Genomic DNA, 23,013 nt, shown 5'->3' with positions numbered 1-23,013 from the left:
ATCAGTCTCATCTTACTACAAACAATGCCTACAGCTACTGCACTGAGCATAAAGTGCAACTGAACACTCCAGGGTCATTCAGAAACGCCATGTCCAACACCAAACAGGCACAGCCACATTCTCCTGTGTTTTTCATTGTACTATACATTTCTTGAATAGCAACTCCCAGCTCTGAACTCCAGTTCACACCACTAAGAGCTTTGGACACTACTAAGGAAGAGGAAGGGAAGACTTTCCAAATCAAAGACTCCTGAGTAAACAAAAAAATTATCCTTGAAAAGCACAGCTCGGATTCTACAGTCGCCAACACTGCTTTGCCCTTCTGTGTAACCTGCATATATCAAAGCCCAGACCCAAGGTCAAGGCTGGGAAATTGGGAGAGGAAACATACTAATGTCTCTTGGCCAGCTGTGCAAGGCCACATGGCAAAGGTGCAGGATGAAGAGAGGACAATGGATGGTGGGAAACAAACCAAACATGCCCCCCCCCCCGCCTCCAAATCCCAGATACTAGAGCAGAAACATTAAAATCTATTTTGTACAATGAAAAAGGGTGACTGGAAGGGGAAAGGTTCAGAATTTGTCAGCTACTAGCCCACAGGACAAGCATTCTGAAGGCAGACGTACTACATTTACCAGCAGGGACATATGTATTGTGTACACTGTTGATAACAGGGGAAGCATCTCATCAGATATGCAGATTATTTTAAAAAATTGACTATTTTAAAAATTAAGGGCCAGATTCTGGCCCTTCCACCGCCTCTTTATGCCACCCTAGCAGTGCACAGGGGTGATAAAAGAGAACTGCCCCTGAGGGAATGCACAGCTGGTGTATGTTCTGCTTGCAGACTCCTGCAAAGGGGCATGCTGGGAGCCAGGCCTAGGATGGTGAGAGACCAGAGAAATTCTGGGCTGCACAATAGCCCATAGGCAGCAGGTCAGGCTACTGTGAGTACTGTCAGCCTCTGGGGTTGCTCTAACTGATGCTGAAAGACACCTTTCCCTCCCCCTACCTAGCTAGGCCTTCTGTACTGTGCCTTTCGGGAAGCACACCACAGAGTCTGGTACAAGGGGTGTTGTTAGGATCTGCTATAATCCAGAACCAGGCAGGCTGTAATTTCCCTATAACTGTACACAAACTGGTGAGACCTCATCTCCTAGACAACACACTGTTCTAGGCATCTCAATTCAAGGACAATATAGATAGAGACGCTTCAGAGAAAAGCAGCAAAAATTATCACAAAGCTGTTGGGGTAGATTTATAAGGAAAGATTAAGAGAATGTAATATGAAGTTGTGGCTAAAACAAATAAGGGGAAGTACCTTTTCCAGGTATAAGTTTCTGAAGGAGAAGAGCTAAGGAGGCCAGAAAAAATTGTTTGGGTTAATCTAGGAGTAATGGGATGAAGCAAAGGATAATTTATGCTGAATATTGGTCTCTGAGGGGAAGCAGGGCAAGGTCCATTGCTTGGGTTATTTAAAACTGGATGCGTAGCTTATAGAACAATCAATATTGTACTGACAAGGAGATGTAATAGAAGACATAATAGGTCATCTACTCTGTGATTTGATTATTATATTATGGAACAAACTAAGTCCTAAACTGGTCGAAACTTGGCAGAATAAGGAAGAAAGGATTTTAGCATGAAAGTGTGTCAGGGATATAACTTTGGGCCTGTGTCCCAGTACCCTGTGAAAACAGCAAGCTGGTACCTAGTACGATGTTGTGATACCTGTATCTGATCATAAAACGTCAGCTGATGCCCAGACAACGTCCACAGTGTCTTGGTCTTGACCATATCTTCCACCAAATGCTGACCAGGAATTATATGCATTTTGCATAAATGCTGGGCAATTGTGACCTTTATGGAAATAAATCAGAACACAGAGAGAACTGATATGCTTTCCAAAAAAAAAAAAAAAAAGCTTTTACATAGTTTCAGCTGTCTTTCCAGTCTAATACACATAGAAAAATACTTATATATAAGTTCCAGATCAGAAAGCGAAGACATTTCCTAATTTATATGCAAATCAGTGCTCATCTGCACAGAGAGTTATTCCACAATAGCTATACCTGACTAACTCCATGGGCAGATGCTTTTATTCTAGATCAGTGCCTTATCCTGCATTAGCTTAATCTACTTGCATCCACACCTGGAGTTAATTGGGAATAGTTAATCCACTTTAAAATTCACACCCTAATTTACCCAAATTAACTTTCATATGAAGACAAGCCCTTAGAAGCCTTTTATAGCAGCAGTGGAGTATTTTCACAGGTTTATATATTTTAAGGTCAGAAGGTACCATTAGGACGATCAAGTCTGACTTTCTGCATACCATAGGCCATAGACCCTTACCCAATGATTCCTGCAACAAGCCAATAGCTTCTGGTTGAAGCTATTTGTGTGTGCATGAGCAAGAAAGAGTCTGATCCAAAAGCAAGTGATTTTAAGGGGCTGATCTAGAGAGAAACCTATAATTTGTCCAAATCCAATAAGACTGCCCCTCCATTCAAATTCCACATCCAATGTTTCACAAGGCCTAAGTCCTCATGTAAATTCTCTTTGCTTACATTGGGGCATATATTACCAATTAATTTGGGGGCACAGCTACTCATTGATTTCAAAGGAAACTTCTGCTCAACAATGCATAGTACAGTGTGGCCCACACAGTTTTATCAAGGACTTGCTAAGTACATCATATATTTGTTTAAGTTTCCCTGATTGCAGAGTTATTTTTGTTATGCTGTATGTGTAGGAATTACATTTCTGACAAAGTCTGACAAGCCAGTTTTGGAGTATTTTTAAAGGTATTTCATCCTTGTTTCTGAGTGTTCTAAGGTAACAAGTTCTGAGATGTAACTCCAGCAGAAAGCTGGCTTAGTCTGTTTTAAATGCCTGCTGAATAACCTGCACGTGTACCTCCTGTCTGATCATCTCTGGTAGAGTTTTTCATTCTACAGGGGAAATGGTATACAAGTGTTTCCATCTGTTTTATGGTTGGTTTGGTTGCATTTGTGACAAATGTTAAAATGAATACAATTTAATAAAACATTTAAAATGGTAGCACAAGAGGGATTTGCATGGTCTACTACAGCACAGGACTGGGAATCAGGGACTGCTGAGCTCTCATCTTGGCTCTGATACCCATCGCTTTGAGCATCATACAAAGAGGTGGCCCCAAGACGCAAAACCTGGATGTAGGTAACAAATAAGCCAGAGTCTGGAGGAGTTTTGGATGCAGAATTTTGGTTCAACCTCGTCTTTACAAGAGACATTTGCAACATTCAGCTCTGGGTTGAGATTCTGAATCCCTCAAAGTTTGGATCCCAGGTTCTGCTCAAGCCCATCTCTAGTTAATACTTAACGTCACAGGCAGGGGCGGCTCTAGGCACCAGCAAAACAAGCTGGTGCCTAGGGCGGCAAAATCTAGGGGGCGGCAAAAGGCTGGGGCCCCAGCTCATCCTGCCGCTGCGAGCCGAGGAGCGGCCCGTCCCCTGCCGCCGGTGGGGGCGGCAGGCTGGGCCGGCGGACCTGCCGCAGTCATGCCTGCGGGAGGTCCACCGGAGCCCCGGGACGACTGGACCTGCCGCAGGCATGACTGCGGAGGGGGCGCTCGTCCCGCGGCTCGGCTGGACCTCCCACAGACATGACTGCGGCAGCTCACGCGGAGCCGCCGGACCCGCGAACCGTCCGCAGCCGCGGGAGGTCCAGCCGAGCCACGCGGGACCAGCGGTCCCTCTGCAGTCATGCCCGCGGGAGGTCCGCTGCTCCCGCGGCTCCGGGGCGCCTCCCGCGCATGACTGCTTGGGGCGGCCAAAAAGGTAGAGCCGCCCCTGGTCACAGGGGCTGAGGAGTCATTCATATTTTTAGAAATGGTTTACACGGGGATTTTAAAAAGCACTGTCACTCATGTTAATAGGAGGAGAATTTGGCCATTGCTGAGTGCTTTTGAATATCCCAACCTTAAAAAGTAAAAGACATACAAAGTGCTGAGAATTATCACTGTATCACAAGCAGAGATTTTTAAAAAGATTAGTGCAAGCAAGAGCTAACAGATTCAAAATCATATTTAGTGGTAAAAATGTCTATTAATAAAGAAAGGAGAAAAGGAAGAGGGAGGTTGAGATTTTCAACCAATGCAGGGGATTTAGCATCTCCCATTAAAATTAATCTCAGCCAGAGTCTGAATTGTATCTCAGTGGAATAGTTTCTAAACATAATGCATTCCAAAGTTTCTCTCTGACATGTCAGCTACTCTTTAAAGGCTACAGAACTCAAAGCATGAAGAAGTGAGGTTACTAAAAGGGGGTGACACTTACGTTGAAGTCAGTTCTATCCCTATACGTTTGAAGGCTTGGCACAAAGACAGTGAAAGGCCCATATTTTGTCAGTGCCAAAGAACACCCTGAAGCTGTTAAAAAACAAAACCCCAAAACAGTTACTAAGCATACAGAACATCATAAATTACCAGTTTTATTATTCCTCTTGTTGGGGATGGGGGGGTTAACACATCCTTGTGTCTTCAGCCTAAAGTGAGTGACCAGAGTGAATGTATGGGGAACTGGATGGATCAGGGGATTGGTAGTGGGATATCACCATGCTAGCTTGGCGGTGAATGATATTAGTTAAGGGTTAAATCTTTCTGTTACCTTCAGTGGGTTTTAGATCAAGGCCTAGCCTTGCATAACAGTTTCAACACTAAGTCTCAGTTTTCACATGCTTATAACTTTCTGATGTGTAAGGTTGAACTTCCTTGGTCTCTGCACAAAGATGAGGCACTTCTGGGTATAGTTAGACTTCACTGCATGAATTCTTTAAGGGCTTGATCCAAACCCCAGTGGTGTTGAGTTTTTCACTGACTTCAATGGGCTTTGGATCAGCAGCCAAGCGCCCAACTGCACAAAATATTTAGGAAAGTTTGTATAAAAATGAGCTTTGGCCGGGCTGGGGCCTAAATGTGCAGCCTTCACATTGCATTAACACATACCACCCCACACCTTCCCATTATGCTTATAAGAAGCACCCAGGATTTTTTTTCAGGAGAAAAGACAATACGCCACACTTACTGGAAATACAACAATTAGCAAATGCATTTACTTACACACACACACACGCACACACACTGTTCCGCCAGTCAATGTTATAGTTACCAATTTACAGTTTGGATTAATTTAGTGACCAGGTAGGTTGATTATGCGTAGGTAGGAGCTGGGTTTTGTCCGTTGCGATACAATGCTTTGGGGAAGTCTTGGCAGGACGAACCCAAAGTTTTATGGCAAGGCACCCTGTTTATATAGTGTTTTTTTTTTATTGGGACCAATGAGTTATGCACCATCATGCTGTAATTAATTGTTTGACTAATGCTTGCTTTTTTATTTTTTTTTAATTAACTTTTGTAGGGAGTTATTCCATGCTGGTTTTGATTACACCTATTTTTGTTATTATTGATAGGTGCTTGTTTTATTTTTTAGAGTCATTAATTTGCCCTACTTTGACATTTGAATAGGGGCGTGTTGCAATCTTTTGGCACCCTTACGTTTGTCCTTGGGGGTTTTTTTTTGTTTTTTTTTTAAAAGAACATTTGGTCCGGTGATGGCCTTTACAGCCTTTTTTTTTTTTCTTCAAAACACACATACATTTCTCATTCACACACAAAACAGAACTGATTTACACAGAGCATTTGAACAGGAACATCAAATTGTAATGCAAGAGAAACAATGATTACATTCTTTTACTTATTTTAAAATACTAAACCTACAAAGTGGTGACCTGAAAAGGTCTGTTACTGCCGTGAAATCAGCTCAGACACAGATTCTGGCTGCTGCATCTTTACCAATGGCCCATTAGGCCATTCCTTTTTTGCTTTCAGAAAGGGTGGCTGGCAGGATATGATCAAATCATACACTAACACATTTAATACATGCTACATTATTATTCTTTATTTTTTATTTTAAATTATACAAAATACAAACAGAAAATCCTACTACTACACCCCCCATGTGTGCAGAGCTCTGCCTTAGTTAAGGAGTGCCAAAGTGCACAAAAAGTGGAAGCTTTTCATCTCTACAGCACCAGCTCAAATCCAGCCAGCTGTCTCAGGGTTGTTTGGTGGCCTACATGAAATCAAGGAGGTGGATCTCCAGAAAGTCTTAGTGAACAAGTATCCAGAGCACAAAACCTCTATCATTATTTGTACCATTTTTGGACGTCTTAACAAAGACCCCAAGGAATGAATGAGTAATAAAGTACGAACAACCATCTAAGTAGTCCCTGCTGGTTGAGGCACATTGATGGACTGATGTGGTGAAGCTTGAAGCTTATGCCACCAAGGTCTATGCTTCACCTGCTTTGTGGATAGAGGACCTCAGTCACTAGGGTGGTCAATCAGCACTAATACCTCTCACACAGGAATTGTCTCTGTGGTATGTTAACATGCGCAGAGCTGGCAAGAGCCCCATCATGTAGAAAGAGTTCAGATGTAGTTTCCTCGACACTGCCTTATCTTTTCATATAATATTAGACATCTGTTTTCTTTTGAGTCTTAACCATTCACTGGCAGCCCCATAGCCCCATCTTAGCTCTATTCCCCAAAATAATTTAGAAGAGCATTACCAAACATTTTGTTTGCACTGTTTAATTTCTTGTACCATCTTCCCCGAGTATTAATCTGAGAGATCTCACTCATGAGATTTTTGTAGCAACTTCTCCCATCTCCGATCTCCCCATCTTTGCAGACACAGCTAAAGAGTAAGATATGAGTGAGAAATAATAGTCATTACAAAAATGGTTCTTGGTATGCTTGGTAAAGTCTGGATGTGTTCCATTTATATAGACTAGATACTTTGACTACATACTAATCTGTTAAAACCTAAATAAATAGCAGGGAGGAACAACATAGGAGATGGAGAGACTGATGAGACCCATCAGATCAAATTCACCCTCCCTCTGTATGAAATAGAATTAGCAATCCAAAGACACAATGTTGCAATATTTTGTATCTGAAGATGGTACCTGGGAACAGCACATGAAACAAGATACCCATTATACTGAGAATTTGAAATACTATAAAAAATTTTTTGACACCCATTAACCTACTACTTCCAAATGCCAGACAGAAAGGATGGGCTCTGCAGGATGTGCAGGTTAATAAATCTAAACTCTGGGGAACCAAGGGGGAAGCAGGGAGTGTATTCCAAAGCTGAACATCCTTCATAGACGTACCCTGCCTGCAACTCCTTGTTTAAATCCAGGGGAGTGCTGCCCCTGATCACAACTAGGGCAGTAATACATAGTAGAGAGGTGGTTTCTTACCCTGCGCAGAACCCAAACTATTAGGAATTTACAAGTGAAAACCAACAATTTAAACTCCACCCAGAAGCTTATAGGCAGCCAGTGCAAGTTACAGAGCACTGACGGAAGGTGCTTTTTGTGAGGTCTTGACTATATTAGGGCATTTGGTTTTCCAACAACTGAGCAGCTGCACTGGCAGTAGCAATAGTGTATTAGTGTAGACAGGACTCGGGCCTTTTAACCATTGTGTCATTGTAGCCAGGTGGTCACCCTGCTCCTGTGAGCAGGTTAAAAAAAACCCTGGAGCGGGCTGTGGCTGGGGAAAGGCTGACTGGGGAAGCAGCCTCAGCTGGGGCCACGCCCCAATCAGGGCACAGCTGGCCCTATAAAAGGGTTCCCCAGGGAGAGGAGACCCAGCAAGATTGCAGGGTACTGCAGGGGGAAGAACCCCGAGAGAAGGGGCACTGGGGTCCAGCAGCAAGGTGAGACACCAGTCTGCAGAGGGCGCTCTGGAGGCTGGCGAGCTAATTCCCTGGACCACCAGCAGGAGGTGCCGCAGCGGTGAGTCGCTGCCCTGCTACAGTCATGAACAGCAAGTTGATGCACAGAAACACCCAGGTTAATGAGCAAGTGGCCTCATTCTGCACCAATTTCAGTTTTCAGATAGTCTCCAGGTGTTGTTCACATAGAGCGTGTGACAATAATCTCACCTCGAGGTGACAGATGCAGCAGTGGGCCACAGCTGCAATGTCAGTAGCCAAGAGATGAAGTTACACCCATCTCACCAGGTACACGTAGGATAAAACACTCTTGGCCACACCTGTTACCAGCGAATCTGAACGGCCCACAGTCAGTCAGGACCTTGGTTTTACATCTCTTCCAAAAGCAGCAGCCGAGCTGCCCCTTGCACCCATGCCCGGGGTTCAGGACTGACTCAGAAGAAAGAGCACCATCTAAGGAACCACCCACAGCACTTCCTAATGGCCCTGAGATTCCCTTTGGAGTTTTCCAGTCCTACCCAAGGCCTAGCTATCGAGCTGCTTAGTATCTGAGCACTTGAGACTAGGCTTCACACTCAAGGTATTAGTGCCGATCTAGGGAATGTTATTTTTCTAATGCTATGTCCCAGAGCCCTCAACTTCTACTCATCTCAGTGGATTTCCAGCTCCACTGGTACATTCAGACTGGACAGTGTTTTCCAAGAGCCGGCTCTAGGCATATTGAGGCCCCAGGCAGGCTAATGAGTTTTGCAACAAAGCCTATCTGCATGTGAAAATCTCTGCCCCAGTTCACACAGCTTTGCAGCATTCAGACAGCAGCTACTTGGAATCTCAGTCTGAAAACTGCACTTTTTCCTGTCTGGGTTCAATCCAAATACTAGCTCAGCTATTGTTATTTCCGAATTGTAGACTGCCACACACAGGGCAAGGGGAGGAGGTTTACATGGCTCCAGCCTCGCAAAGGGCCAAATAATGGCTGCTCCAGAGCAGAGGCACAAGAAGAAGAAGAGTGAGCAGGGAGCCCTTCCCCCACCTTGCACATCCCCAGAAGTGAAGCCATAATTTGTCTGATTGGAGCTGGGGAGCACAAGAGGGAGATACCTTTTAGTGCAGCCAGCAGCGTTAATGGCGCCTGAGGGACAGCATCTGAGATGGGGCCATGGCTTCCCTCTCCTGTCCCTGCAAAAGGCCATGGCTACTCCTTTTCTACAGAGTAGCAAGGGACACCCTCACCATGCTCCCTCCAGGGCCCAAAAGGCATTACGCCAGGGATGTTCCCAGACACTGTGGCTCAGGCAGTGCTCCCCTTTCCTAGGGTAGCTCAGCCTCACATGAAGCATGATTGAGCCCAAAGTGTTTGCTCAGATGAGCACTTTTTTCTTCTACAGGAATTGTTTTAAGGCTAGTTTTAGGATGTCTCTCCCCTGTGCTGAGCAGTCATACGCAGCACTAAACTGGCCTAAAATCTTCATTCATTCTCCTACTCACGGGCCTACACTGGAAGACTGTTGAAGATTCTTTCATCAAACACACATCACAGGGCCCTGTCCAGGAATCCTCCTATAACATGCTGTGTCCCTCTTCACGTGTGTGCCACTAGATAGCTTACTACTGCTACCAGGGGCAGCGAGTTATATACACTTGTGGTGCCTGGGCTCCACCAATATTCACGGCCCAGGGGCCGGGTCTCTCCCCTGGCCCCGCCTGCCACCCCCGAGTGTCCCCGGCCCCCACTTGCTGCCCCCGCTCACCTCCTGTGACCCAGGGGCCTGCAGCTCACGCTGACTCTGCTCTGCCAGCTCCCAGCATCAACTGCCACTGCAGGGTCCTAGTGCCCCCTATCCACTAACTGCAGGGCAGGCTGCCCTTCTGCCCTAGCCCTGAGCCTCTCCAACGTCCCAAACCCCTCAACCCCAGCCCCAATCAGAGCCCTCATCCCCCCGCACCCTATCCTCTGCCCTAGCCCTGAGCCCCCTCCTGCATCATGAACCCCTCATCCCCAGCCCTCATCCCCCCAAACCCTAATAATCTGCTCTAGCCCTGAACCACACCCCAAACCTGTTATCCTCAGCCCCACAGCCCTCACCCCTGCACCCCCTCCTATCCTCAAACTCCCTCCCAGAGCGTGCACCTCCTCCCCTTCACACACACACACCCCTACCCCAAACTCCTTCCCAGAGCCTGCACCCTGTCCCCCCCAAACTCCCTCCCGGAGCCTGCATCCCTCACCCCCCTTACAGCCCCACCCCCACCCCAGAGCCTGCACCCAAACTCCATCACAGAGCCTTCACCCCTCAGCCCCTCCTGCACACCCACCCCCTCCCCCAGCCCGGGACCTGCACTCAAACTCCCTCCCAGAGTCTTCACCCCTCACTGCTCCTGCACCCCACCCCCAGCTCAGAGCCTGCACCCAGCACCCAAACTCCATCCCAGAGCCTGCACCCTGCACCCCTCCTGCACCCTAATCCCCAGCCCAGGACCTATACCCCAGACCTCCACCCCCCACCCAAACTCCCTCCCAGGGCTTTAGGTAGGTGGGGGGTGGAGTTTGGAATGTCAGAGTTTGTGGGGGTGGGGGCGGGTTCTGGGCACCACCAAAATTTCTACAAACCTGCCACCCATGCCAGCTAATGAGGTTACTCCTTTAGCTCAAGTGGCTGATGAAACACCAGATGTCCCACGGTCAACCCCTCTTATGGACCAGGTGAGGGGCTGTCACAGCTACTTATGTAAGATTTTTATTTGTTTCAACGGACTCTTATTTTTGTTCTTTTCAAAACCCTGACCACAGCCAGTATTCCCCACCTATGTCTCTGGTTTTCCAATATTATTCAGCTCATCCAAATAAAAGCCTTGTTTTAGTTACAAAAACATGCATCTTTAATGGCGCTTTTTGGAGCAACCTACCTGGGAGTCCCATCTGGACTGATATTACATTTTGAACTCGCGTCACAGAAGTACCGCTGACACTCACTGACAGATGAGCAACCTGTTGAAGGGTACAGGCCACTCATTCCAGGTTTACACACACAAGATGACTAAGGAAAGCAAAATCAGATGATTAAAATCTTGCAATCACAGATCAACTTGTATTCAAGAGCATCCCACAAAGAGTTTGGACGATCTATCCTTGCAAAAACCAAGTTAGCATAACAGCTTTGACCAGTGCAATTTAACTCAGCAAGACTCGCTGGAAGAATTAGTTCCCTGGTTTTCTACTGCTACATACAAATTCATTAGATGCAATTCTTCACCTTACCTTTCCTGGACTTTTATAGATACAGACGGTGGTATTTTCAGGGCAGCCTCCATTATTGATAATGCATGGATTGATGGGTTGGCATATCTTCCCATCTCCATGATAACCATCTTTGCAAGTGCATTCATATTTTCCTGGACTTAGAGACTTACAGACAGCTAACGAGGAGCACGGTGATGAAGTACAAGGATCCTGAGCTACATTTAAACACAAAGAGATGAGAGGGGAGCATAACCAAGTCTCTCATTAAAAAACCAGCACTTGAAGTACTACATGTAGAAACCCTCTGATCCAAACATAATGGGGGACGTGGAATTTATTCAGTTTAAACTGGGAAACTTTTAGACTCATATAACCCAATGTCAGACAATGGAGATTTTTTGGCTGAGGGATTTGGATGAGCGAGCTGAGCAGTTCTCATTTCATATTAATAACATAAAAGTTAATAAGAGAAGGGTCAGAGATGAGACATTTGGGTCTCTATCTGAACTTCTACAAACTCTGAGGGTATTTGAAACCAGAGTTTTGGTCCATTAAGGTCACCAAACGTGTAGGGTGTTTGAATCCATCCATCTCTAGATGCATCTGACGAAGTGGGTATTCACCCACGAAAGCTCATGCTCCAAAACATCTGTTAGTCTATAAGGTGCCATAGGACTCTTTGCTGCTTTTACATCTCTAGATAGTAATTTATGTTTAAAAAGTAGTGTCTTTTAGTCCTAGGAAAAGCAATTCATGAACATAAAACAAATTTTAAATGAGAGAGAGAGAAAGAGATCACTATCAATTCATGAAATGCAGCCACCTCTGGGGTGGAAAACAGCAGCCATTAAAGTTGCACAGTTTTACATGTCATCTAAAACTGGCACTCCCAGAAGCACACTAACCTAGCTCCATTTTGGCACATTAGCCTAGCACAGACACAGAGAAAAAAGTGCTGTTATGGCCCAGGTTACCAGGAGTTCCTAAACATTAGGTCATTGAGGACTTCTCCATATGAACACTTAGTTTGCAGCAAGCTGGCGTATAAAGCCACCCCGCACTAGCCTGTCATGCACTAACTGTCCATGGGGACCTGCTGCGGCACACAATCATTTCCTAATGCACTTGATCTATTCCCATTTCAAAGTGGGGCAGTGCACATATGGCTAGTGTGGGGTAGAGTGACACCACAGCTTGCCACAAACTATATGTCCATGTAGACAAGCCCAGAGACTCCACAGTGAGGTACATGATTACATGCTTTATTTAGCCTGGCTGCACCATATGATTATTCACACAGAACTGATTAACTCTCCAGAATCCTGTCCCAACACGACACATTCCCTCCAGCTCGCCTACCTACACAAGAAGCAGCCTCGAGGTCTTTAGTTTGGTTTTCCAAAGCTCCCTTACACAGAAATCTGTTGACTTCAGAACAGCCCTTGACACTCAGTTGTGCCCAAGTCAAGGGCTCAGGCTTGGGCCCCACGCGTGTGGGAAAACATGGCAGCACAACCCCATTCTGCTAGAGGTGCAGCAGTGTTTGGTGCGTCATTGGCAGCCCCACGCCACATGGATCCAGTCACAGGAGATTGTCCTGAATACAGGATTAGGAGGATTTGGTCACAGGGAGGTGTCTCACCTTGGCATATGCTCCCACTCTTTTTATAGCCTGGCATGCAGTCACATATTGCCATCCCATTCATCAACACACACTGGGCATTGTTCCCGCAGGGTACACCTCTGCAAAGGGGAAGTTCTGAAATCAAAAACAAAGGGATGGTTCCCTCAGGTGCAGCGGATGCCTCTGGATAATACAGCTTATCTGAGGAGGCCAAGAAATAATTTAAATGATTCCTAATTTAAATGATTATTATTTGGGTTTCAGTAGCATGCAGAGGCTCCAGACCAAGATTGGGGCCCCATTGTGCAAGGCACAGTGAACAGCACATGTGAATAGTAAGGAGACTGCCTATGCCAAGGAGTTTACACTCTAGACAGATAAGGCAGACAAAGAGTAGAAGAAAGGAAGCATTAGCTCCATTGCACAGATGGAGAACTGAGGCCCAGAGAAGGCTGTGCGACTTGCCCATGATCAAAGGCGGAGTCTGTTGCAGAGCTGGGATTGATTCTTGCTCTCCTGAGTCCTCACCCAGTTCCTTAGCCACAAGCCCATCCTTCCTCTGCATTTTCAGACTATTTCTCCTCCTTCCCAGCCTTTCCTAGGTCTAAACAGCTCCTCCTCTGGGGGCACATATATTGAGCCCACTTCATGATTTCTAAATTATTTGGGAGGGAAATGCCAACATTTACCTTCATCACACTTCGGGCCAGTGTAACCTCCATGGCAGGTACAGCTTCCATCACCAGAGATCCCATGGTTGCACACTCCATGCTGACAGTCACACACTGCAAGAGAAACCCACACAAGCACGCACTGGAAGCTGCAGGGAACAGCATGGGTGCTTGGGATACATCCACTAAACACACTGAAAACTTATAAATCCAATCCAGGCTTTTAAATCTACAGTAAAGTGACCAGATAGCAACTGTGAAAAATCAGCATGTGGGGGATAATAGGATATAGGACAAAGCCCCCAATATCAGGCCATCTGGACACCTTAGTCTACAGGCAACTGTACTTTAGCCTCTCACTCTTAGAGGCCAGGGCCATAATGAGGTTTTGCAAGCCAGTCTCAAAAGGTGGAGGGTGCAGAGACTAAGAGCACTGAATCCCTGTCTGGGGAGTGCAGGGGCAGGCAGAACATGCCCATGGATGGAACATGCCGCTCAAATGCAGCATCCACACCACCTTTTCAGAGATGCAGTTAGCCCTCCGTCCCCTCCTCCTCCAGTGATTGCTGCAGTCCACCAGCTAGCATGGAAGAAGAGAGGCCAGGGGACAGTTAGTGTCACTAAAGATGCTATCACTGCTTGAATGCAAGCTTGAGGATCTTGGCTATCCCCTACGCCAATGCAAGGGTGGGGGAAGAGGGGCAGGCATAATCTGGCTCTATGAAATGCAACGTGTGAGAAGCAGTGCAGGGATCTCTGCCAACATCAAATTTATTAGCTTCATGGGAAGGGCAACCTGGGGGAAGCTGAGACGTGCTTCGGGGTGGGAGGCAACCAAGCCAGTGGGTGGGAACGGGGGGTAGCAGTAGAAGATGTGTGGTTTTGTTTTTCGTTTTTTTTTGGTTTTTAAACCAAAAACTGCAGAGAGTTTTGGGTTATGGATGCAAAGGACAGTGGGAAAGAGGGAATAGGAGTAAAAAGGGACTGATTGGAGATCCCAGGTGGGAGAGACTGAACACCCATACTAAAAGGGATGGCTGTGATGATTTTTCTGTTTATTGAATATAGCTTACAAGTGTGTGGCAAACTGCTCACCCTATTCCCAATGATTAAGGCCACCAACTGTGGGCTTAACTTTCCAATGTGGGCACCCTAGCAGGATGCCCAAATTTACATCTGGGAGCTCAGGAGTAGGTGAGGAACACCAGTGCTGAACAAGTCTCAGTGCTGATTCCAGTGCCCAGAAGTGGGATTTAGACATTCTAATGCTGGACCCACATTACACACTTGATCCCACAGTTTCAGCATCCTCCCCGTCAGGCAAATGCAAAACAGCCTCATCCCAGAGGAGGAGAATGATGAAAAAAGGCTGCAGTTATAATTTTCAGACAGCAGCACCCGCCTCTCCACTGATCAGCCCTCCTGTGCCACCCTTGTCCATTGCATTCATTTAGCGGTACATGGGGACGTCTCTTTGCAGTTGATTTAGATTGTTCATTGCTGTAGTTTACCTGATTGACAGTCAGGGCCAAACAGATTCTCATCCAGACAATCTTGGCAGGCAAAGCCGCCATACCTCCCCTAAAAGGGCAAAAAATTTGGTCAGTCATTATTTTCTTATGATGTCACTTAGTTCAAGCTGCAAAGTGATAAATAAGTCGTTACGTCTCTCCTCTTCCCCTTTTGATTTTCTGTTCATGCTCCGGTGATACAACATAGAAACCTTCTCTTACAAGTGCCTTACCAATAGCCCTTGCAGTAGAAAGGAGACTTGATGTAATTTTACCAGTGAGCAAACAGCAGAACAATCATGGCAGACATTGAAGAAACAATGTCCTTATGACTAGAAACAAAAGTACCAGTTCTCTCATGCTCTCGCTCGGAGGGCTTGATCCGCAGTTCATTCACGTCAATGGGACTTTTTCTGTTTACTTCATAGGGCTGAGTACCAGGCCCTAAATTATTGCTATACCCAGTTTCCTTTCAGACTCAGCTGTGCTGAACCACATACATTTAACCCAGTTTTGATTTTTATCTGGCCTCTTCTTCTGCTGATCTGGAGAACATGTTGCAAATTGTAGCCTTTTATGGTCTCGCTCACAGGGCTCGTCAGTCAGTCAATGGGGTTGTGATTCTACAATCCTCACAGTGTCTGGGTGAATTCTTTTATGACTGCATTAGACCCTTCCTATGCTCTCAGGCACCAACTGAGGCATGTATGGGTACTGCGAGGCAGCTGCAGGTCTCAGCTGTGAGACCTGAAGCAAGGAAGGACCTCATAAGGCCAGGGAGCTGTGTGTTTAATTTTGCCTCATTGCCTTCTCTAAGGTGAACTACCAGATGCACATTTAAGCTCATGTAGGAGGGGTGTCTTTCAGCTTGTTCCCATGAGACTTGTATGAGGGGCAGTACTGACCTGAATCCATAGGAGCCCCTGTAACAGCAAAACAGAGGCCCCTTGTACCCTCCACCTTCTGGAGGATGTTTGTCAGAAGAATAGGTACACAGACCCTCACATTGCAGGGTGGACTGGGCCCTGGGGGTGGTTTGATGTGGACAGCCCAGCTAGAACTAGTAAAGATTCTGCCCATCTAGGTGGAGTATAAGACCCAGATCCTCCAAGCTATTTAGGCGTTTTGATGGGAGTTAGGCAGCTAAACACTGTTGAGGATCTGGACCCTAAACTCCTTGGTGTGAACATTATTGTCAAAGAGAGAAAGTAAACGTGAAGAAAGTCCTGCCCATTAAGGTCCAAACACACCAGACCTTCTTTCAGCCCAAGGGAAACTATAGGACACAGCTTATTTCACTCAGGAAATGGGGAAAATCCCCCCACACTTGTCAGCTCCATCTCTTCCTAGAGATTCTTCCAAACTCTCACAGCCCTTGCTTCCTCATAGCACGTGCCTTGTACATAGGGTGACCAGACAGCAAATGTGAAAAATCGGGACGGAGGTGGGGGGTAATAGGAGCCTATATAAGAAAAAGACCCCAAAATCAGGACTGTCCCTATAAAATCGGGACATCTGGTCACACTACTTGTACAGCATGTGAAGGGGAATTCATTAGTCCTCCACAGCTGGCCCAGCACTGCTCCCCTACAAATCTGTACACTCACAGAAAGCAACTATATGCTTTCGCCAGCCAGAGGGTTAATGCCTTCCCTGCGGGCCATGGCCTGGACCTATAATACATGCATCACATGGCATGACATTTCCTCACAGTACATCCCGTACTGACCTCACAGGTGCAGGTTCCATTCCGAGTTATACCATCCAAACAGGTCCCATGGCCACTGCAGGGCTTTTCAGGTCCACCAGGGCATTCTAGCAAACAGGAGGCAGGCCACAGATTAGCAAAAATCAGCACTTCTCTGTCCTCGTATGCATGTTTACTACAACCATTACTGTTATAGCAAACAAATGGACTCAGAAGGAATGAAATGTCTGCCTTTAGGTGGCTTCAGTTGTGTTAACAAAGGGGGGGTTCCTATCTCCACTGGATCACAAATGGTTTTATTTTTCTGTTGTCATATATGACAAACATTATCCATTCTGTTAAGGACAAAGAGCTATAAAAGAGTCTAAGGAGCTGTAATTTACTTAGGCCAAGGGGAGCTGAGGACATTCAGATCTTTGCAGGATCAGGCCTTTTATTGTTAGCTCCATTAGAAACAGGGAAAACCTGAATAGATTTTCTGCCAAATATTCAGGAAAGGCCAATCATGTTGGAAGCTCAATTTGAGACAGCCCCAGGCCTACTTTTCAGAGGTGTGGAGTGCCTGCAGCTCCCACCGACTTCAGCTGGAGTTGGAGTGGGCAGCACCTCTGAAAACCAGGTGCCTGGTGTCTCCAGATGCTGCCTCCAAAATGGGAGGGGGCTGCTTTTGAAAATGTTATGCTTGGCCTTTTGGGTCAGCTGTGCTCTGACAGAGTCTAGATGCTTATTCAAGCCACCCAAGGCCGAAAGCAGGCTAGATAGGCTCAGTGGTTTTAGCATTGGACTACTAAACCCAGGGTTGTGAGTTCAATCCTCCAGGGGGCCGTTTAGGGATCTAGGGCAAAAATCTGTCTGGGGATTGGTCCTGCTTTGAGCAGGGGGTTGGACTAGATGACCTCCTGAGGTCCCTTCCAACCCTGATATTCTATGAAGAAAATCTCATCACCTCAGACCCTCTCTGGAAATGGGGAGTCTTTTCTATTTTCAACTGGTCTGGCAAGAGTGTGGGATTTGCCTCATGTAACTTAGGCCATGTCTATATGTACAACGCTGCAGTGGCACAGCTGTACCAATACTGCAGTGCGTCTGGTGAAGATGCTCTATGACGATGGGAGACAGCTCTCCCGTCAGCATAAAAAAAACCACACGCACACGAATGGAAGGAGCTTCTCCCACCGACATAGGGCTGTGCACATGAGCGTTTATGTCAGTGTAACTTATGTCACTCACAGGGGTGGTTTATTCACACCCCTACGTGACATAAGTTATGCCGATACAGGCTGTATTGTAGATATAGCCTTAGTAATTTAACTTCTTGGCCTCACTACAACCAGCAAGTGTTAAAACAACAGGAAATGAGTCAAACATTTTCAGATTCAAATAGCTTGGTCTGAAATATAACTGAGGATTCAGATTGGTTATTTTCACTCCTGGCTTGAGACTTCATGTGGTTATAGAGGCTGTAGAGGCGACGAGCTGCAGAGTATATAGGGGTACTGAAGGAAATCTCTCTTTTTCCTTGGAAACTTTCTTAAAGAAAAATTCTCTTTTAAAACTTTTTTTTTTAAATAAGAGTACCTTCTTCAAAAGGGAGTTTTGCCATAAGTCAAAACAAAACAGGGCTCAAATCATGTGCAGGGGAGAAGTTCCCTTCCCAAGACCTTCAAACTTCCCTATATGGATACTGGAAATCTTGGGATCCAGTCTAAGTGTCTTGGAAACATGAAAGAGAATCCTGAAAACAAATCATTCCCCATGGAGTTGACCTGCAGGACTGGTAATTCTAGGGAAGCACTTTGAACTGCCTTGACCTGTCAATGGCTGGAAGGACCCATGAAGAACCTACCATAGCACTCAGTACCCCAGAATCCCGGGCAGCATTTTTTCTCCTCAATTTCCTTCTTACACATGTGACTGCATCCTAGTAGGGAAAGGGTGTCTTCTCCAAGATTTACTGTGTATCTTAAACAGAAAAATCCAAGATCAGTGAGTGTAACAAACAGTTTGGGACCCAACCTATTCTGTATAGATTGGACTGGATAACAGACTGATCAGGACAATGACGGGAAATTTCTGAGCTGCTTTTTGATCCATACGGAGTCAACTGTTTGAAAACCACTCCATATGAATGAAGAGTGCAACACACTGTCCTGGGGCATAGAACCACAAGCACAACCCAGGCTTAGGAGGTTATATTATGCAAGGCTCCAATTAATTCATTAGCTTCCAAATACTGGATCAGATTTTGAGTCCTAGTCTTCATCTTCAAAGCTCTGAAAGAACTGTGCTGTCTACAAGACTGACCCTCCCTGCCTCCCTCATATTTGTGATCCATGGGAATAATGAAATATTCACTGGCAAGGTCAAGGTTTGTGGGAGATGGAGACAGATCACCAGCCCCACTAAGGTCACAGTGTGCTGCTGAACGGGGCTCAAAGTGACCTTAAAGTGGCCCTAAAGAGGAAACTGAGGATTCCGCCTCTGGGGTGGGCAGGGGGGAAGCATGTCAGAAGCCTAAGCAGATATACAGCAGGCATGGCTGGCTTTACACCAGCTCCGTGCCTCACTTCTGCCAGAGGGGTCATGTTGTGGGCAGGTGAGGGCAGGGGAAGATGCTCCCGAGTCAGAGCCAGAGAGCAATGCACTCTGCTGATCTCCAGCATGGTCGTGCTAATCCTTTGTCTAATTCACAGAGGAAGGAATGGCCGTGTGATTACGCACTTGATGGTGATTTGGGAATTTCGGGGTCAGTTCCCAATTCTGCCACAGACTTCCTGTACAACCTCGGACAAACCATTATGTTCCCTCAGTTGTAAAATCAGTCTGATATCCTTCCTCTGACTTGTCACTCTGGCTGCCATAACTAGAGCATAAGCTCTTCACAGCAGGAACTGTCTCTTACTGTTTATGTACACAGCTCCTAGCACAGTGGGGGCACTGATCTCACTGGGGCCTCAGGAATCTTAATAATCATCATTTATAAAGGAAACATTAAAAATATTAGTGCCCAGTTGTATTATTATTACTCCCTTAAATTTATCTTTGGCAAGAACTTAACCTTCCTTCATTGACTCAACTCAAGCGCCTTGTTCCACACTTTTACTGCTTCTATTGTGCCAATCTGATCACCAAATACATCTGCAATAACTGCAAAATGGCTGGGGCTATTTTTAAAATGTTTCCAGCTAGTAGTAAGGCACAGAAAACAGTGGACAATAGAGCTCCATGTTAACTGCTAAAGTTCACTATTGACCAGATTTGCAGATAATAATCTATAATGTTTTGGTTTTGTACAACTTTTTGGTAAATTCATTTTCCCTTCACCTTTTTCCAATTACAGTTCAGCTACAGAAATGTGTTCAACTTAGCAGAATGAGCACAGAAAATACAGGAACAAGCAGTACATCAAAAGGGAAATAAGAGGGTTAAAAAATTCAAAAGTGACATTGAATTCGGTTTGGTTGCTAGAACAGCAGAAGGGAAGTAATGGCTCCTGGATCTATAACTGGTTCTGTTCTTGATTCAATATGTGACTTTGGACAAATCACATAGACTAACATTTTTAATCTTGGGTGCCTAGAGTTAAGTACCTCACATCCCAATCCCACAACTTGTTCTGTGTGTACAGGCCCTGTGACCACACAGAAGTCAATGGGGATTCACAAGGATCCATTCACAAGAAACAAGCTGCAGGATTGGGGCCATAGACTGTAATTAGGCCCCTAAATAAGTGTCTTGATTTTTAGGGGTACTAGTACCTGCAACTCCTGTCTGAACTCAGGTGGAGCTAGGGTGACCAGAGGAGAGGAAGAAAATATCGGGACACATGGAGGGGAGGTCGCCAGTGGAGGGGAAAAAAAAAAGAGTACCGCAAAATATCAGGACAAATTGCGTCCTGACCAAAGATCGGTCGGGACGTGGGACAAACGCCTAAATATCGGGACGTCTGGTTACCCTAAGTGGAGCTGTGAATTCTCATTACCTCTGAAAATCAGGCTACTTTTATTAAAGGTGCCTAAAATATGGGTTTTGGTGCTTAACTCTGGGTGCTCAAATCTGAAAATTTTGGCCACAGTTTGCTCCACAGGGTTATGAAGTGTAAGGAATTAATGTCTGTTCAGTTCTCTGAGATCTTCAGATGACTGCACTAGAGAAATATCACTATTAAATACTTTTTATCTATATATCTATACACATGACCATGAGTACACATACATGAACTATGCACTTCAAGCTGCCTCTTCTTTAACCCTAAATCAGAATTATATTGCTCCCCATCCAATGGTAGAAACCAGCCACATCTCTCTTCCTTTATTCTTATACAAGGCAACTTCTCCCTGGCCCGCAAAAAACATGCCTTGAAATGCTGACTTATATGTGATTATATATTTAATAAATACAAAAGAGTTATAGAATGGCCTGTAAGCCTGATATGGCAGACTGAACAGGGAGATGGGCCTTACCTGCAGCCTCTCTCTCCTAGCGCTTGGGTCATCTTTATCCACCCTTTTGGACACACCACTTTGGTGGCCACAGCACAGGAGGTGCAAGGTGTAGCCAAGGTGAACATCGTCTTGACATTGCAATGCATGGATTTTAACTTAAAAAAAATAAAGCATTAAATTGTTACCTTTAGTCACTGATCTCATCTTTCCCCACTATCTCACCACCCTAAGGACCCTGATTTACACTGGGAATTTCATCAAGGTGGGCCAGCAGGCAGTGTAGCTACTTTAGTGCAAACCACAAATGCAGACAGGCTAAACCATGACTTTACACTGGGAGCAGCTTACTCCTGCTTGGATATGGGTTAAGGTGCACCAGTGCAAATACAGCTATTCTGGTGGCTGACTCCAAGACCTGACTCTAACCTTATTTTCTTTTACTAGAGTAACAAATGTCAGTGGGTAACGTTCCTTATTGTGCAACAAAGATGAGATCAGATGCTGACTTTGCTTCTCTTTATAAATAATTGATCTCTTTTCCAGCACATAGAGGCTCCCACCACAATCAGAGCCCCATTGTGCTAGGTGTGCACAAACACAAGGCACTGCTGCAAAGAGCTTACAAACTAAATAGACAAGACAAAGGATGGAAGGGGGAAAAGGTGTGAAGTAATTTACCCAAGGCCATGCTGCAGGACAATGGGAGGGCCAGGAACTGAACCCAGTTTTTCAGAGTCCCAGTCCAGTGCTCTGCCCACTAGAACACAATGCACTCCTGTTTTGCTCAACTTGATTCAGGCCTGAGAAAAGTCTCCACAAAGTACTGTCAGGAACAGGACTGATTCATCCATGGCCTTTGTGGCATGTTCAAATTATTGACAGCCCACCCAAAAATAAATGACACTATAATCCATCCTACCCACCCTGCTGAGACTCTGCCCTGCTAGTGATGGCCTAGGCTGGTTTGGAGAATAGGTCTGAGGCTTGCATGGGTAGAGTGGATGGGTGAAGTGGAATTCATGGCCTGCATCTGTGGGGCAGGAGCTCTGACTCATCAGGGGGTGTATATGGAAGGTCCCAGTCTGTACAGAAAGGGCAGAGTGGTGCACAGTGGAATGGTGAACAGGGTAACAGTGTTCTTTATAGACTGTATATGGAAAACAAGGTATGATAAAGCAGCAGCAGTGGCTTGAGCCTGGGACTGTACGACAGAAGGCCTGAGTTCCAGTTCTTACACTGTTTCACTGGGTGGCCTTGAGCAAGTTACTTATGCTCTCTATTCCTTAGTTTCCCCATCTACTTCCCCTCCTTCACAAGTGAGGTGGCAATGTTTCATTCATTAATGTTTCTAGGGCACCTTGAAAAGCATGACAGAAATACAGTATACACATTAGATTCCTTGTTCACTGCACTTTCCAGACAGAGTCCCTCCAATTTTGCATTGCACCTACCTTTGATCTGTTTAATAAAAGAGCCACCTGAAGCTCGGGCATTTGAATGCCCTTTCAGTGCTCTGCCTCCTCCTAAATCATGCCTTTTTAGATGGATGGCCATCCCTAGCTCCCTTTGCTTATAGTCTTAAAGTCTCTCTTTCCATTGCCAACCCTTCTCTATTGTTTGGTAGAAGGCAGCCCTTCCACAACTCAGCCACTAGAGAACAAGATTCCTACATCTCATGAAACTTCTAATTTTATAGGCTAGTTTATTCCTCTGTCAGCAGAAGACAAGAAACGCAGTGGCAGCAGACACTTTGTAATATGAATTAACATGCCTTCCATCCTACTGAAATGGCTAATCACCACCACAGAGCTGAGAAAACCAGTCTAAATAAAGCCATATGCACATTCCTCACAATGCTGCTAAACGTAAAAACTGAACTGGATGCATGAACCAAAACAAAAATCTGTCTAAGGGAAAACATTTCGTATTACTCATATGGACACTGCCAAGAAACAGGTTTCAAACAATTTTTTGCCTGTTGCATCAAGGTGCTCAGATACTACGGTGAACAGTGTAGAGTATT

General features: G+C 45.6%; 1 protein-coding gene across 3 annotated transcripts in view; it reads right to left on the bottom strand.

Moving 5' to 3' along the window:
- The window catches only part of STAB1 (stabilin 1), a 106,843-nt gene that overhangs the window by 81,435 nt on the left and 2,395 nt on the right, over nucleotides 1-23,013 (bottom strand). For all 3 annotated transcript variants that reach the window (XR_005582999.1, XM_039482225.1, XM_039482226.1), the window contains 11 exons: nucleotides 21,009-21,145; nucleotides 18,392-18,507; nucleotides 16,567-16,652; nucleotides 14,838-14,907; nucleotides 13,345-13,440; nucleotides 12,674-12,790; nucleotides 11,050-11,246; nucleotides 10,698-10,828; nucleotides 6,613-6,740; nucleotides 4,320-4,411; nucleotides 1,732-1,860 (listed from right to left, as the gene is read on the bottom strand). Coding sequence is in view for 2 of the 3 variants with exons in the window: in XM_039482225.1 (XP_039338159.1) it covers nucleotides 1,732-1,860; nucleotides 4,320-4,411; nucleotides 6,613-6,740; nucleotides 10,698-10,828; nucleotides 11,050-11,246; nucleotides 12,674-12,790; nucleotides 13,345-13,440; nucleotides 14,838-14,907; nucleotides 16,567-16,652; nucleotides 18,392-18,507; nucleotides 21,009-21,145 (1,299 nt within the window). In the remaining variant the exon portion in view is untranslated. The remainder of the gene's footprint in view (nucleotides 1-1,731; nucleotides 1,861-4,319; nucleotides 4,412-6,612; nucleotides 6,741-10,697; nucleotides 10,829-11,049; nucleotides 11,247-12,673; nucleotides 12,791-13,344; nucleotides 13,441-14,837; nucleotides 14,908-16,566; nucleotides 16,653-18,391; nucleotides 18,508-21,008; nucleotides 21,146-23,013) is intronic.

The sequence above is a fragment of the Mauremys reevesii genome, linkage group 7, assembly GCF_016161935.1.
Source record: "Mauremys reevesii isolate NIE-2019 linkage group 7, ASM1616193v1, whole genome shotgun sequence".
In the NCBI taxonomy this organism is placed as follows: Eukaryota; Metazoa; Chordata; order Testudines; family Geoemydidae; genus Mauremys; species Mauremys reevesii.
Note: the sequence above shows the minus strand (reverse complement) of the source record. Positions and strands in the feature narration are given on the sequence as shown.